General features: G+C 37.3%; 1 protein-coding gene across 3 annotated transcripts in view; it reads left to right on the top strand.

The window, feature by feature from the left end:
• IL17RD (interleukin 17 receptor D) overlaps positions 1-18,390 on the top strand; it is a 51,736-nt gene that overhangs the window by 11,419 nt on the left and 21,927 nt on the right. For all 3 annotated transcript variants that reach the window (XM_075513899.1, XM_075513898.1, XM_075513900.1), the window contains exon 2: positions 18,227-18,284. Coding sequence is in view for 1 of the 3 variants with exons in the window: in XM_075513898.1 (XP_075370013.1) it covers positions 18,227-18,284 (58 nt within the window). In the remaining 2 variants the exon portion in view is untranslated. The remainder of the gene's footprint in view (positions 1-18,226; positions 18,285-18,390) is intronic.

Below are 18,390 nucleotides of genomic sequence, written 5' to 3' on the forward strand. Positions count from 1 at the left end.
GCTTTGCGCACGTGAGAAACAAGCCTCTTACCTGGCTCCTTCTTTGTGTGTACGGCAATATTACTGCCCGCTGAACTAGGGCGCAAGTTCCGAATGCAGTTCGCTTCCACAGTGACGTCCCACGTGAGAGTTTTGGGGTGCATCTTCTCAGCACAGGGCAGTGCTGCCAACAGCCGAACTGACTCGGAGCCAGCGGGCTGAATACCAGGAGCAGGACGGCTGCGTTAGTGGGGCATCGTACTTGTGTTCACAGCTGACCTGGAGCAGAGCAGCTTGCTTGCATGGCAATTTCTGATGCTTAGGCTTTCTTGAGAATAGCTATCTTCAATCTCAGTGTCGCGTAGGTGTGTCCTGAGCAACCTGTGTAGTGTGTTGTCGCAGAGTAGGTAGTGCACTGTGAAGTTACATCTTAGTTTATCACGTAGTAATAACTTCCTGTAGAAACAGGCCCTTAGGGATAGGTTTCTTTTTTTTTTTTTTTTTTTCTTAATGTACCAGAGTAACTTTGGGTACAGCTGCTCAGACAATGAAGAATTCCATCCCTTTCCCGTCTGAGCTATTCAGGTGCCAGTCTGTATCTTGTCTCAAAGCCCTTGTAAAGCCTGCGGGCACTGCTTCATATTTTTCCACTTTCTGTGGGATCAATGTTATCTCCCTGTCTGGGCTTGCCCCTAATTATAGGCAGTATTTCCAAAATGAGGATGGAAGTTGGAACCGGTAAGTTGTGCAATTTACTCTGCGCATAAAGACTGCTCTGTCGGGATGAGCTTTAAATACGGTGTGGGAAGGGGGCGTTGCTGAATCACAAACCTTTTTAGCAAAGTTTTCAAGCTTGTGCTGGGCTTCCCCTTGAAGTCTGAGATACGGGGTATAAATGGGTGATTTAAGCTTCACCCTGTAAGTGTGAGCAGATCCTTAGAAGCTTGGAGTGGGATTCTGAAAAAGAATGGAGTGCCCTAACTCCTATTAACTTTCAATGGGATTTGTTCTCTTTTGTGGCCTAGGGTGTAGTTACATTTTATATTGACTCAGCAGCGAAGCTGGTTGGTGAAATTCTCATTCCCATCTGCTTCCTCCCACTTCGGGGTTGCTGTTTGCCCTTTCCTCCCCACCTGTTTTCATGCACCTGTTTGTGAGCTGCATTGTAAATCACGTTATTAAAACTGTTTGAATTGAAAGTATCCCTACTTATTTTTTGTTCTTTTTCTTTTCACAACTGGGACCGTTTCAGTGACATGGATAAAATGAGGTCCCCATGCAGTTATGTTAAGTATATGTTCAGAAGGGGTGAACTACAGCGTGAAGGAAGAGCCAAGGACTGGACAGGGGAGTCAGGAAATCCCTGAGCTAATTTTGTGGTTAAGTCAATGTTCCATGTAACTATTCAGATACTTCTAAAATTCCCGCCCTTGAGGTGTGTTAATTTAGATACCTTTAAAAAAGTATCTCGTCAGGAGAGTTTGAGGTTAGTGTACTGAGCGTATATGAAACTTTAAAGTCTAAATTATACAAGACTTTCATGTGAACATTTTTTAAACAGTGAATTTTTCTCAAGCAAGAAGATGATAATGTTTCAGAAATCCCTTCAACGTCTGTTGAAATGCAGCCAACTCTGTGGTGGAATACAGAGCGCACGGTAACGCTATACAGCCCTTCCTGCCAGGAAATGAGGAGTAGCGTATTCATTTGTAACCCGAGGGGGGGGACTTCTCTATACAGCCTATGGTTTGTGAATGGAATTTGGGCAGATTACCACTAAAATTACAGAATGACCTACTAGCTCTTATATAACTCTCTCTATTTCTTATCTTGCTCTGAAGACAACATCTCCTATTAGTACGGTATCTTTGAGCAAATTTGTGTAGTTAGAGTACAGTTAAGGATTATTCCCCATTATAAAGAGCTTTGATTTTATTTACTGCGTCAGAACTTTATCTGAGGCCTCCTGATACCGCTTCACAAGGCATGCGTTAACAGCCTTAACGAAAGAAGAAAGGGCCAGATGTATAGCCCGATGCTTTTGTTATAAAAGAATATCTAATGTTTTGCTTTTTCTGTTGTATAATACAAAATTTTTAGCTAAGATACTTTTCAAAGAATCAGTAACATGATCTATTCCAAAATAGTTACAACTTTGCTTTATTGTTTACATTTTTTTCAGCAAATTATGTTGGTGGTGTGTAATAATTATCTTTACCTTCGTTTACCTTCTGACAGGAGTAATAGGTTAACCACAAAAAAAGTTAAAATAAGGATCGAAAAGACAAAACAAACACCTAACTCAGCCTCACCCTTAACAGGTGAAAAGTTATTATTCCATGCTTCTTCAGAACATCAATGGAAATAAACCCTTTATCTTTTATTCATTAGTTAGGAATAATGCGAGTTGGGATAGCTTAGGTTTCTCCATATAGTTGCATTTGTAAGAGTAATTCACTAATCATGCAATTCACTTTTGGGCTTCTCTTTCAGTAAGGACCACTAGCTGTGAAATGTCATGCAGAGGTTTGAAAATGGGACATTCAGCTCACTAAAGAATGAGCTGCAAGGACAGAACTTTCTTTTTGTTACATTCTGGCAGTAAATGTAGGAATCAAAGCCACAAAATAAGGGATAGAATAACGCCCGGTATCATCTAGCAAGGCTGGTCGATATGGATGACTGTTGTTCGGTGTAGCCATATACATTTGGTGTATATGTTTATTATATTCCATTCAACCGCAGAAGTTAGCAATGTGTAAACTCCAGTAGTTTATTTGCATGCTTGTATGTGGAAAGTTGATTGGTAGTTATAGGTGTGATTTCTCCCCTCTCCCCCCAACATGGTTAGGTTTTGTTGCAACGGAGAAAATAATTGTATCCATGTTTATACTTTACAATCATATCCAAGTAGTATTCCTGTTGTAAGTTATCATTTATATTGGAAGTGAAACTTGCTGGTCTTTGGATCTACTTCTTGATTTACTACAATAATGTAATTTTATTTTAATAGAGATGAAGGTTTAAACTGAAAGGGTTTTAGATTCTGTATTGTATTTATCTTCCTGTTCAATGTTTTAGGATTAGCTGTTTATATATTCAGTTTAAGTTTGATAAAAGGAAGTCAAGAAAAGTTTGAGAGAAATACATGTTCAATTTAACTTTTTAGTCTGTGTATTTAAATGCTTAAGCTCTTAAAACCTATGTTGCAGTTCTGGCTTCTTAAATAAGATGACTGCTAGAAGGAAACTTGTTCGTGGCATTGACTTTCTGTATAGAGACTTCTTTGTTAGAAGTGATTGTTTCCTGCAGAAAAAGATCAGTTGGTGTGCGTGGCTCTTTAAAAATAAGAGGTTAAAAAATTATTGTAAATGCTTTTTCAAGTATTTTTAAATTCAAAAGGATTTTTTTTCATAATTTGATCAAAGTCACATAACCTGTGGCTCTGTTTTTGTTACACATGCTGATGGTCTGTGGATAACATTACATTTTTTCAGCATGAAACTGAACACTTCAAATCCCTAAAGCAGTCTCAAATTTATGGTTAATAAAAGAATTTATTGTACTGGATGTCATCTGTTATATCACTCTGGGAACAGAAACTGGCAGTGAGTGGACAGGAAATATTTCCATTTCAAATCGGTTCAATCTTATGGTCTAGGGTGAAAGTGTCTGATTTCAGAAAAATCACTGTGAATATCAACGTAGTAGAAGTATTCTATTTAAGAAGAGTATAATCATTTTCAAATATTTCTTTTTGCTTTGTAGTATTTTATGTAAAGATACTACTTATATTATTAATGTCTCATACTTTCTGTATTTCAGTATTGATCCCTTAACCTTTTCACAGCAGAAGGAATAGTAATAATGTATTTTCAGGTAAATATCTATACGTGCCAAGTGAACAGCAGTTGGGTGAGTTACTGCACGGTGGCCAGACTGCTTCAAAGTCTCAGACCTTTGTATTTGTAATTGGTTGTGTTTTTAAGAGTGTGAACTCCTATGTGATGATTAGATTCTTCCAGCTTAATGGATTCCTTCAAGTTGTCTCCTTTTCAAATGTATTACAAAGTGTGAGATGCATGGATTGTAGCTTTATTAATGGGAACTTCAAGCAGTCAGATTGAAGTTTCTGTATATTTTTAATCTCTTAAGTAGTATTTGAACAGCTCTACATTTTAAAGTATTTAAAGCATTTCAAATAATTATACATTTTAAATGGCTATGTTTGTCTAGGGGACATTATAACTGGGGGGGGGGGAAGTTTTACATTTATATCTTCAGCATGTATTAACATCCTGAAATATTCCATTTTCATACTGTTGTGCATTAATATGTGGCTATAAAAGTTTGGAACCAATTGTGTATTTCCTTTAAAAGATGTGTAGCAGAGGCAGAAGTGTTGTTTGGTGGGGTTTTTTTTGGTTTTTTTTTGTTTTTTTTTTACAGATACTGTATGAGACATTAAAATTCATTTATTGAAAGATGGGTGTCAGTTTAACTTTTTTGGTGCAAACCATCTTATCTGGTGTTATTTTGAGGAAAATTATGTGGGAAGAGCATATGAGAAGAAAGCAGTACCATGTAGTGGCCATGTGAACACTAGATCTGATTGACAATTTTCATTTGAGTCCTTGCTCTTTCACCTAATTAATTATATTTTATTTTATGCTGTGACTGTTAGAGGTGGAAGGAAAAAGGAATTCATGGTAGTGTTCAAAAGGAAATAATGAAAGTCTGGTATGATTGCTTTCCTTCTGGGAGTGCGTATACCTTGATGTGACACAGGTGTATTTGTAAACGGAGAAATCGGTTCTGAAGCTTTTTATCCATTATTTTACAGAACACAGGTAAGCAGTGAATTTGGTGTGTCTCATGCCTCAGAGGATCTGGGCTGGAGTACTGAAGATCATCAGATTAGGCAGCGATTAAGTAGGGTTCAGAAAATACTTGCTGTATTTGCTTGATTGGTTTCTGCCCCATCATGGTAAAATTATGACACAAGGCTAACTATTTACTTAAAAATCAAGAGAAACGTTAATATACCCTGTCACTAAAACCAGAGCAGATGATTATTTTACCTGACTTGACACCATTTCTGCTAGATTGTAATTCAGTGTCTTGCACATCACCTTGTGGAAAGCTCAGCGTATTGCCACTGTAAGTGTGACCTTTGTTCATCCTTAAATGTTTTACATATTGTAAGGTTTTCTTCCCTAAGCCTCGGTAGATTATAATTTAGGTTTCAAGTCGTTCTTGTCAAATTTATATTAGCACTTGTTACCAGTTACCCTGATTATACTATTATGATAACTTAACCTCACGCCTTATTACTGACCAAAACAACTCAAGCAAATAATCCACAAATTATAATGTGGAAAACCGTGTGTCTATTTTCTGTTACAGTCAAGCCTTAGCTTCTGTATATCAACTCTGCATCAAGTTAGTTATTTAGGTGTATGGGATTTTTTCTGTTTGGCGTTCCCGCAAAGCTGAAGAATAAGCCTTAATAGGTCAAGATTTATTACTTAACTTGGACAGTTTGGAAAAGTTTTATTATCTGAGGTGCAGACTAAAAAAATTCATTAAATCTGTATGTAAAAACAAAGCACTCCCGTTTTAAAGAGAGGAAAAGTTTAAACTATGGATTTGTTGTAAAACTTACTAGTTACTATGAGTATTACCAAAGGACATGACCTGAAATCAGCATCTGATGATGCTGAGTGTGTGGTGTCTCTATGTACACAGTGTAAATGGAAGTCCTTGCTCTGAGTGCTTTGCTATCTGAAATCATTTCACAGACAACTGGAAGAAAGGAAATTCTGGTATCCCATTTTACAGATGAGAGGCTAAGGCACAAGAGGTATTAGATGACTTCCTCAGAGTTGTCGATATAGGGTATGGATAAAGCAGGAAATGAGTCTCTGTTTCCCGACTCTCTGAGCAGGGAGAAATCACAAGATGATTCTTCTATTCAAAATACAGTGCAAAAGGTGCTTGTGTATTTGCTGTTTGTTAATGGTCAGTGCTTCATGTCTAAGGCATTTCACAGAGAATTAGGTGAGAAGGAAAGTGAGACGGAGAATCTTTTTTGGGTCTTAAGGCTTTGCGATTGTCACCGTCCTCCTTATGTGTATGTGCAACACCACAGGACGTGCTGGTCTATGACTGGACGCTATAAAATATGCCATGGTGATAATCACTTACAGCCTCTTGCATACTGGCACCTAGCCTAGCTTGACCTTTTAGGTGTTACTGCAATAGAAATGCTATGGAAGAAAATATGTCTGTGCTCATTTTTTTTTCACTTGAACAGCTCATGTGTTTGATATAGGATTCTAAAATTATTTTCTTATTTCTGGCAATTTTAGTGAGGTAGGTGAAATTACAGTTCAGGATACCCTCTCTTCAGGTTCCTTTCACTTGTAAGGACTTAGCGTGGAATGAGTCTGGATCTTATTGGTGCTGCTTGTGTGGAAACCGGAGGAATTTCTGTAGAGCAGCACAGCAGCAGTGGTATTTTTTCCTGAGGCTAAATGCAGTTTGTACCATTCCTCCCTCTTGTCAGAGTAGGTGGTGAGAGAGCAGACCCGTATGCCAAGCCTGCATTTGTACATCAGGCATTTGGTTTTAGGGTTCCTGTTATTTTTCCCAAGGTGTGATTTCCTATTATTGTTTATTAGTGAGTATGGGAATTTATCATTTAAAAGAAAGCTGCTGTGACTGAAAAATTACATGTTATCAAGATGTAGATTTTCTTCGCCATAGTTTTTTTTAATTGGATAATCCAATTTTAACCAAAAATACAAGAACAAAAAGTGCTCCAAGGTTCTAGGAACTGGGTAAGAGCAATCCTTCATGAAAAAGATTTAGAATTAAAATATTGCAAGACCTTAAATAGTAGTTAAGCAAATGGCACCAACAAAATAATTTAAAGCCCAAGCAGGTTGTGATACAGGTTGTGCGAGTGTTTTAGCAGATACCACAATTCATGTCAAGTAGTATATTAATTAGTATGAAAATGGCAGTTATGAACTAGCCGTGTAGTGTACGGCTAGAACGTGTAACCTTTGCTTTGGCCTACTTTCAAAAGCACTTAACCTGAAATACGTAGGAAGAATGCATCTCTTAAACCGTTTTACTTGTTCAAGTGTATTATAAAGTGTGATATCCATAGGGTGTGACTTTTATTAGTGGAAACTGAATGCAGTCAGACTGGAGTTTCAATACGATTGCAAACATTAAATGTCTATTTAAAAAATTGTATTTAGGTTCCCTTTTTTAGTAGTTAAAAACCTCATAGGACTTGATAGCACAGAATGCCTAAAGAGTTTGCCAGTACAGATATACTTAAAAGACACACATTTCCTTGATTTTTTCCAACAGTAAGATTTGGCAATACTTAATGCTTTTCAAATCCAAGTGCTGAAGAAGGATGAGCACACAGGAATATTTGAATGTGTTCTGCCCCCTCTTCATCCTTTTTTTTATTGTGAAAAGCCTCAACAATCTTGATGGCAGAAGCTATTCTGTGTAACAAGATGGTTGAATAGCACAATTAGGGACAAAATACATGGATTTGCAGAGCGTGAAAATCAAAACTCTAGGAGAATAAAGTCAGCCTTGATGATCAGGTGAATTCTCAGGTAAACTGTCTTCAAGACTGGCAGTCCTCAGAAACATTCTCAAGAATGTCTCCTCAGAAAGCTGTGTTTTGGATGGTTTTATCGTGTTGTATTCCAATTCCTGGCATTGATCATCATTTGGTGGAGCTTTTCCTACTTAAATGGCTGTAAATGGGGAAGCTCCAGTTCGCTTGCAGACAGGGACCAGTATAGTTGGAATATTTGACTACTATTTCTTCCAAGTATCCTTCAGGTGGACCAGAAGTGTTTGTGCAGCTTTGTATATATTTCTGACGCATTCCAAATGGAGGTTTTTTGGCTGCAAATATGATGGCTGTACTCCATAGAGGGTAACCAGGAGTGTATAAATTCCCTGGCAGCTGAAGCTTTAAATCTGCAGCCACCAAATGTATCTGCCTGTGTCTCTCAAGTTCATCCATGTGGATCATCAGTACATAGTAAGCACTGGACCTTCTAATCCTCACTGCTGATTGTATTACTGCTTAAGCTGTGGGAATAATTTTCATCTTCTCTGTGGACCAGGACTAGATGGAGGCTCTAAGAAGAAATTTATTTGCAAAAAGCGCATAGTTCAGCAGTAAGAATGTCTGTTTGCATGCTTGTCTTGGGAAGGTGGGAGTACCAATGCGTGGCAGTGAAGGAACCAAAGCCCATACCTTTAACGTGGTCAGAAGGAAGGGCAGCATAACCGAGGCTTGTTTCTAACTCTGCAGGAAGCCAGCTTGTGCAGCTTGTGCATTACCTTTGTGAAAGGAAGAAAGGGAGGAATACTTGATTGCTTCCTAGGGGCAGATTTATAGGGAAAGGTAATTTATTTTAGTAGCGTGGTCAATGTACAAGAACTTTTACTTCTAACCAAAAAGTATTTTTAGTCATTGTGTTTGACGTAACGGTCCCTCCATTTTTGCTGGTTTGGGTTTTTTTCCCAGCCAGATTAAAAAAGTCTGATACAGTCATTATACCAGTCTGTTCTGAGACTATAGCAATCTGCCCTTCGCTTTTGATGAGGGGATTGTATAACGTGGCTGTATATGGAAGAAATGTGGTGCTTCTTGGTATGTTGTTGTTCTTCTTATGTCCCTCATGATATTTAACTTAATGCCAAAGGCACCTTGCATCGCTACTGAGTGGATGCCTATCACATTTAAAGTCCTAGCTTCTCATTGCCTGAGTCTTTTTACGTTATGTAGCTCACACAGATGGTAACTTTGGGAAGAGATGCCTGTATCATTTTAAAGAAAGTTGGTTTTTTACTTCATCTCCTGCAAAAACAAGTTTCATGTGAGGTATTAAAAATACTGTTGGGGGAATGGTGAAAGATTCTTTAAGGCTAGAACATGGCATTTTGGCAAGCAAATAATTCATTGTTCCTGGAATTGAACCACACTGCTTACAAATTCTCAGTTTTAAAATCTTATGGATGAGTACAGTTGTGTATTTCCAAATCCCTAAGAATAGGGTTTTATGTCCAAAATAATTGCATTACTTCAAAGGGCGGGATTAAGATGGAACAATCCCAAATCCTATCTACTTTAAAAGTTTTATGAGTCTGTGGCACTCTCATCAGTAAAGTGGAGTTATTGCTAAATTACCTTGCCTCCATATCCTCCAGAACCAAAACTTTGGTCTCTTTATGTGTCAGTCCTACAAAACCAATGTGCATTAGTGTTCTTTACAGTCATGAGCTCCTATGTAATACTTCCCTTAGTTGTGCCTGTACATTTCATTCGTGTAAGTAAGAATTAAAATTAGGTTGCTAAGAATATGCTTAAATGGTCTTTTCTCCCAACGCTCCTGCCAGGGGTCGTGTCCCACCCTTAAGAGAATACTGGTTTAACTACAGACTTTTGGCTTTTGTCCAAATATCCTTAGACTAGCACATTTCAGTTGTATTTGTGGGAAATGTGCATTGTTTGAAAATGCTTATACTGTTGATTTGGGGGGGGCTTTTTGTTTGTTTTTTTAGAAGGCTTTTAATTTACCAAACATTCACACAAAGTTGGAAAGTTGCGTTTTCTGACTGCAAAGCTCTTAAAGAATTTCAGTGACTTTCTCTCAAATAATACAGGAGAAGGATTAGGACTGGGGGGAAGACATTGCGTGAATACACACAAAACAAAATAGATGTGCTATGTCAAATTTTTCACATTCCAGCCTTTATGTGATGTTCTGCTTTAAAGATTTCCTTGCAAGCAGCTGTTCGTATCATTTTCAAAAGTTACAAATCAGATAAACACACCCTGTACTGCAAATGGAGTATCTCCAGTCTGCTTGCTCTAAGTTGGTTTGCAATGAAAATCTCCAACAATGCAGTAAATTTCAGATTAGAATTTTTCAGGTAGAACAGTTATGAATAAAGCAGTTAATCCACATTTGATGACAGTTTCACTCAGAATTGCTAGGGTTTTTTTGTGTGCACTTTGGCATTAGATTGAGAAGCAAAGAGCAAAAAAAACCCACCCTGAAATAGTCATAACTGTGAATTGTGTTCTGGCTGAAGCTTAAAACTGAACCGACAAAGTCAGTCCTAGTTACTTTTACAGATTTTCTGTTTCTTTGGATGAAACCTGGGATCAAACAAAGAGCTCGTGCTAGAGTTTCCAATTTGAAAGGTAGGAATCTGGCAGCAGAACGTTATTGGTGAACCATTTATGATTTTGGAAATAAGTTCCTTTAGTTGTTCTCCAGGTGCCATTGCATATGCTCAGCTTTAAAGGAAAAAAATTTCTTTTTAGATCTGGCTGGCTTGGAAGTACTTACTGATTTAGGAGAAGCAGCAAACCTTTATGTGCATAAAATCTTGAAAGATACAAGTTGTAGCTCTGAAGTATTGCTGCTCTTTGCTTTCCTTTTTCCCTGATGTTCTCTCCTCTGAAAGCTACATCATTTCTTAATGTGGTAAGCAAAATGATTGGATTAACATATCCATATATATTACATAAATATTAATATAAATAATATATATACATTGTTCTCTCATGCGTCAGTCACCTCTTTAAACCTTTTATTGATTGTCTTCTAACTCTCCTTGAACATCTTTGGCAGGGAAAGACTGTGCCTCTCAGCTTATGGCTCTGCATGTTTGCACATTAAGTGGACAGTCAATTAAATGAATGAAAATACATTGTTTAATTGTTTCCTAGATATGTTAGTTTAGAACTGCTTGGGCATAAGCTTATGCAATGTTCCTCTAAGTGCGAGGGACCCTATAGGCTTTTTGAGGTTATGGATGACTTCCCATCATAAGAAGAAATATGTTATTTAATTTGAGCGGAATAATTAGTTAGCTTGTTCACTTTGTAGTATGCTGTGTTATGTTAAGCAGTAAGCATGCATTAACAGGCTTCATTACTTTCTCCTCCTCCGTTATTTCAGATGTAAGTTATTCTATATATTTGTTGTTTCTAGCACAAGTCAGTGTTTAACTAATTTGTTGTCGGTGCTCTAGGAACAACTTTGCCATTTGCAGCCCCTGCCTTCCCCGCCACCGTCGCCATTCGTGCACCTGTCTTGGCATCGCTTGTTCTCCCCCTCCCCTTCCCAACGCCTCCTCTTTTCTCCCAATGCTCCTGCCAGGGGCCGTGTCCCACCCTTAAGAGAACACTGGTTTAACTACAGACTTCTGGCTTTTGTCCAAGTATCCTTAGACTAGCACATTTCAGTTGTGTTTGTGGGAAATGTGCATTGTTTGAAAATGCTTATTCTGTTGATCTGGGGGGGGCTTTTTGTTTGTTTTTTTAGAAGGCTTTTAATTTACCAAACATTATTCACACAAAGTTGGAAAAAATTGTGACAGGGCAAGCCATAGAAAACTTCTTAGGCAGACTTGCAAATTGCACGAGAGAAATAAGAGCTGGTACCCTTTTTCTGCCGTGCTTTGCTGCATTGAATTCCTGGGTTTGACTCAGAGATTTAAGATTTTCACGGTAGGCGGCAAACAGTGTAGATTAAACTTGCTTCTATTGTTGTAAAATTGTGGCTTTAAGAACTGTCTGTTCCTTAAAGTAAACCAGTTGACACACGTTCGGTGAACAGCTGCGTGGAGCCGTGTTGCATACTGAAGAGTCATGCTGTAAACACGTTTTGTAGTATTTCTTCCTTACAATGATTTCTTCCTTCTCTGTCAGACTGACTAATGTGTAAGGTAACCTTCCCTTTTTAAATAGAAACCAAAATAGCCTGGAACAAGGCATAATGAAAAGGCATTTCTACTGGGGTTTTTTTGTTTTGTTTTGGTTTGGTTTTTTTAGATAGGATACACTGCAGTTTGTGATCTTCAGTCAGCGTGTTTCACCCCCAAAATCCTCAAAGACCCCCATGAAGCTAGCTGGCATACGAGTACACATGCGTACGTTTAGGGACCACCTCATTCTCTGCCAGGATTTGGGTCAGCAGCTGTTCGATTCAATATCCTTTCATGATAGGAAGAACTTGAGAAAACCGTATCTAGTTGAAATGGCAGAAGAATTTGTTCAGACAATATGTAATTACCTATGTGGGAAGTCAACCATAAACCCATGGATAATGTCATCATTTTGTGAAAAATGAGATATTTAACGATCACAAAAGGTCAGGACAATTCTTACACAAATGGAATACGAGTTCCTTATGTTTGGTTTAGGAAAATAAGTATTACGTGTTACTCTGAAAAGAAAGTTTCATCTCCCAGATTCTTAAGTAAAGTAGCTTTTTGTTTGTTTGTTTGTTTATACCTGGATTATGACTCACGGTGTCTGGGCCATCTATGCAGTCCTGGTTTTGAACTTTTTACTTCTTAGAGGGTTTTGACTGTCGGTTAAGTTAGTTAGCACATTTTTTAAAAAACGCTGTTATGGGTGCTTCATAATGTTTTTCCAAGTCACAGGGCTTAAATTGGGGTAAAAAGCCGTATTCTGGGAGACGGAGAAGGAATATGCTAAACATGCACATGCCTGACAGTTTTAAACAAAGGGAGCTGTATCGTGCCTGCCTCAGGTCACCAGGCATCCACTGCCTGGAAGGCTGAGCTGCGCGGAGAAAGTCAAAGCATTAAGTATGTCCGCGTGAAACAAGGGTTCTTCCAGTTCAGAGGAAGGGCCTAATTGATCTACCAGACAACCTAATACTCTGTCTGAAAGGGACGGTTGTGTAAAAGTAATGTGCTAACACCTGGAGATCAACCACTGAATTTTCACAAGTAACATGGAAGAAAAATTGGGATCCTTGAACATGACAGGCTGTTCTTGACAAGGACGTGTTCGGGAAGACCCAGGTAACCAGCTTGTATAACAAGAGAATAATCAGGTGTTGGATGGATCATGAAGTTCCTTCATGCTCAAAAATAATGGTTTTCTCCCCCCCCCAGTTTATAATGGAGTAAAAACGATGCTTTACCTTTCATAGCTCAGGCCAAACTCAACGTGCAATGCTATGAAGACACATTCAGCTCCTCCGTGGCTGAACTTGTGTGCAGTGGCTCTAAAAGTGAAGCAGTGAAACAGTAAATAACCAACAACAAAGAACCAACCAAAATCTGGTCATTTCTTATAAACCATCATGTTGCTTCACAAGAAGAAACACAAAAGATGCCAACTTACTAAAAGAAGTTAAAAAAAAAAAAAAGTTTTGAAGAATCTAGGCCCCTGTTTCAAATATGAAATAGGCACCGAGAAGGCTATTGCTCCTTGAATTCCCTTTTATGAAAACTTACTTCTCCAGTGTCACTGAGATGTTTTTTTAAAATGTTAGTCCCATAATTTGTGCATGCAATGCAGGAACGTACATATATATATATATATATATATATCCAAATCTGAACACAATTTATTGTTGGAATTGTCGGTTACACCAAGGATATAGTAATAACAGTACAAACGCATCCACCCAGCGTTTAAAATTAATTCTGCAGTCAATGGCGTACACACAAGTTAAATAGCAAACATTAGCATGGATTAGGTATTTTGTTATATTCTGTTGGAAGCAATCTAAAATGCAGGCGTATAAATAGTACAGATAATTCATCTTTTTCCTGTTGACTGTAGAAAGAGAAACTATTTTAACTTGGTTGAAAGCATCAAGAAAGCTTTAAAATGAAAAGAGCAGATGTCAGATAGAAAGCTTTTAGTTTACTGAGCAATGAGTATGATAAACATTGATTATTCATCTTGATGTTAGAGTTCAAAAACAATTGTCCCTTCAGTTTGCCTCATGGGAGCATGAAATTAGGACCATGTGTGCATTGATTAACAACATACGAAAGATGAATCCTGATTACTGTTTTGGTCTGGTGCACAAGGCTATGCTTGAGGGGTAGTGATTTCCTACCTCCTTCACCAGATCTCTGTAATTAGTGCTAGCATCTCTCTGTTTCCTCGTATTGATGTTCAGGGGGCTGCCTGCCAGTGCCTAGTCACACCCATAAATTGCCTTTATTGAATGATAGGGTGTTTGCTCAACAAAAGTTGAATGTTGGAGTATATTTTGATGTTATTTGTAAAAATGGTTATTCATAGGACAATTCTGAAATCAGCAGTGCCATCTCTGGCAGGAATTGTCAAATATAAAAAAATAATGTTACTTTCTAATATGAAACGTACTGTATGTTCTAGATTAAAAGGAAGAGGGAAAAGCTCAACAATAAAAATTAAGCAGATTTTAAAATTTCTTTCCATTGTATTTAATTTATGCCTCTGATGGAAGACATTAGTTAAATTTAACTTTTCTTGGAGGCACAATTAGTTCCTGTGGTTAGAAATTTCATTTAAGCTTTATTTCTGGAAATGTAATCCTAACTTTGTTCCTCTCTGGCCTAGTAATGGGTAGAAAGAGTTGGCGTAAGTGCATTTCATTAATACATTGTTACAATAAATGAAGGGTAGGTATTAGAAAAATATAAACAAACAAAAATACAGGTTAACTTCATGTAATAGTCTTTGCCTCTTATTAACACTTGTGCTCTGTCATGTTGAAAGATGGTTATTTAAATAAAATTAAATGCCTGCATGTGCCTTCAACATCCAAATGAGTTATTCATTCTTCAGGAGATGATGTGCATTAGTGTTATTCGGAACTGTGCTGATTTAAGATATCTTAGGATCTCAACCACAACTATTCAAGCTGTTCATGTGGATTGAGGAACAGATCCAACACTGATCTCTGTGATTTGAGGTATGTGATATGTGAGGGAAATTCTTTCTGGCTTGCTTGCCCAGTATAGATGCAGGATTTGGATCTTCGCTTACCATGTTTTCTGTGGAGTTCTGTGCTTTGAGCTCACATAATGTGAGATTTAATGGTGTTGTGGGTAACACCCCACCCCACCCCCTGCTTTCTGACAAACAAGATTATTTGTAATTTAATCTGTGTGCATTTCAACTTTGATTATCTGTTTAAAGATCAGTGGTCTATAGTTCTTCATAAAAGATGTTTTGGCTGTTTTCTTTCCTATGTATTCCTTCTCAGTCAGTGTGCCTAGAAGTATGTGGACCAAAGGGATTTTGTAGACAAAGCTCCAGGCAATGGAGACTTGCTTTCTAGTAAAGTTCAGAATAAATTAAAAGCTGCATGTAAATTCAACAAATGTTAGTGGTTAATTAACTAAGAATGTAGAGCCCTAAGGCCATAACATTAGTATTTATAGTTTTAAAGTAAGATGCTCTAAACAAGTTGTCTTAGCTAGAAGCCATTTAAATAGCACAATTACTTTATGGCTTAAAGACAAGGGAATGCTTCCTGGAATAATATATTTTTAAACTCGGAGCAGTAGGTACTTGGAGGATTAACACCAAAGTTTAGCACGAGGAAATTGTCTGACTAGTTTACATGTTTTAACTTATAACTAATATGACAATTATCTAGTTCAACACTTTTAAGGTGACCCTAATTCTCTCTCAAATTACTGCAGCCTTTTTGCACCTTTTATACACTTGGGAGCAAATTTTTACAACCAGTAAGTCTCACGTGCTGCTTAAGTTCAGCAGAGTTTGGTTTATGTTATATTTACTTTTTGCATCTACTTTATTAATGATTGTGGTATATTGATTTATACTTCTACTGTTAAATATTTTGTGATGTCACCATAATTCCCGCAGAAATGCAATTAAAGGTGCTGTGAAAAGCGTTGCTATATTGTATTTTTGTAAAAATACAGGATATAAAAGATCCTATCTAATGAATTAAAATACTTGTGCTAATTTCCTGTGGGGTTTGGTGAAATTTATGTCTCTCTCTCAAAACTTCAGCCCTAGGACACAAAAGGAAGACAGGTAACAATTAATTAATTTGATGGTTTATCTGCCTTTATTTATAAATATGAAAAGTCACTAGTTTCTTTTTTGTAATTTTTTAATCAAACACATGTCTTTGTTTTGCTGTAGTAGTAAGTTAAATGACATTTTATGTAGTTCAGGAGAAACAGAAAATGAGTCAGAATAGAACAGGTATTAATAGAAAAGTTAAGACTGAAAAAGAATTGACGCCTTCCTGTTTCAGGAAACCTTCTTGTATAACAACTTGTTTAATGCCAAACTAAATCAAAGTTAAACAAATGAAAAGCCACCTAAGAAGAAAGTGAGATTACAAATTTAACTTCTAACAATACTATCAAGATCTGATTTGCTTTCATCCTTTATGTAGTGTTTTACTTTTTTTTTTTTTTTAAAGGTAACTTAACTCGTACCTTGTTTTTCTTTCTAAATATCTGTGTCTGACTATTAACTGACACACAGTGAATGTTCACGCGTGATCCTGACATCTAATTACTGTTGGAGTCCTTTTATGCTATTAACTTCTGGTCTTTACATTGTAGGAGTAAACCCAGATACAATTCCATGTAAATGGGTGGTATTTTTTTAAAGATAATGGTAAATACGATGTTATTTGCCTTTCACGGAATTAAATTACTCCATAAGAATCCGTGTTCCAGTTTTCAACTTTGTGTCTAGTAAGGGTGAGGGTGATGCTACATTTTGTGCTTCAAAACCAATGTCAGGGCTTTCTGAAGGGTACGGTATTGCATCTCTGAAGTCCAAAGTTCTCTTCTGTAAGTGTAGACGAGACAGCGCTCATCACCCTGCGTATGTGTCTGGATTGCTCCCTGGGAGAGCAGCGGAATAGTTCTCCCGCGGGTCCTCGGTTTCCGTGACACTCAGCAAGGATGGCAGTATCTGCTTTAATAGTATTTGATAATAGAAAAGGGTGGCTGATGTAGCATAATGGAGTTCTACAATATGCACTTCTACTGGGAAAGTTATGGGATATAATTATCTGAATTATTCCAGTTGGAAATCTACTGTTTCATTTGTTCTCCTTTAACTATTTGCTGATTTTAGCCAATAGATCAATGGGAAGATTGAAGTTTAAGTTCTTCATCTGTGTTTTTGTCTAATTAAGTTCTTCTCAGCAAAAATTTCTTTAAAATGTTTACGATACATGTTAAAATGATTGGGGCCTCTATATGGGCGCCTCTCACATAAATAAATACAATAGAAAAGTAATCCAGTGCGTAAACAACTTCAACGTGAGTCAAAGCACATGGAAATATAAATTCCACAAGAATATCAGGCACAGAAACATAAATTACATACAAATATATCTGTATAAAATAACTGAGTGAAGGATAGATGTGGGCACGTATCTAGACACTGGACATTGATACTCTCTAGTACGTTTCTCCCATATGCAATTCAGGCACTCTGATGAACCAGGCCAGAGGTTTTGTGTCCTGGCTTATCATAGCTCAGTTTATGTTAAGCTTTGAGTTCTGTGTAGTTCTTGTGAGCATTGAATAATGTTAGACTTATGAAAAAAAGATGACTTGATTATAGATGAATTCTGAGCGTGCTGAAAGTTTGGTGGGTTAGTTTGCCCAATTGACAAATAGATAATAGAGTCCTTCAGGCACCTGTTCTGAGGTAGTTGGCGAGAAGAGGACTGTCTGGGAGGTGATCAGTGCTCTTTAATCAGTTCTTCTACTGTTTTGCTCCTACCTTTAATTTCTTTCCTGAAAATGGCCTTCACGAAGAAAACAGAACTAACGTGGTATGACCACAGTGCTTAGCAGTGACATTCCTTCTTCTCTCTGTTTGAACTTCTGATACTCTTTTTCATGACTGTGGAATGGAGATCAGCTTTTTCAGGCTGGCATTCTTTCTTCTCTTCTCTTGCATTGTGTTTTGCCCTGGAGAACCCGATTTGATTTGTCATTAAACCTGATTAAAGGTGTGGGTTTTGTACGGGCATGATTAACCTAGATGGTGGAAGTTGAGAACATGACATAACTTTCTTTCAGAAATAAGCTTCTATGATTCACATCTACTGGGCAAGTCATACTAAAGTCACAATTTCATGTCTTCATGCAAATATTATATTCAGACTTTCATTTCTCTTTGTTTTCACTTCTTTCGAGTATTACATTTGGAAAGTTTATGACAGGTGAGTGCATGCAGGTGGATGCAATCTGTTCTGTCATTGCTTGTGTTCAGATTGATGGATGGTATGCCCAAACAGAAGGAAAAAAATTATGAGTTCTGTCATCCTCCAACAAAGTATTTACATAATAAAAATCTACATAAGTTCAAAGTAGCTTGCTTTATTAAAATTATTTTCTTGATATTTCTTTACAGGGGCTGTCATCAGTCGCCAAGAACAATGGACTACTCAATATCACCTTTAAATACGATAGTAAGTTGAAAATTTGCACTATATTCACAAAAATCAAGGACTCCATCACGGCTGTCAATATGTAGCAACATGTCTCTTAAAAATGGCTCTAAGAATAGCATGAGCT

The sequence above is a fragment of the Mycteria americana genome, chromosome 11 (assembly GCF_035582795.1).
Source record: "Mycteria americana isolate JAX WOST 10 ecotype Jacksonville Zoo and Gardens chromosome 11, USCA_MyAme_1.0, whole genome shotgun sequence".
NCBI lineage: Eukaryota > Metazoa > Chordata > Aves > Ciconiiformes > Ciconiidae > Mycteria > Mycteria americana.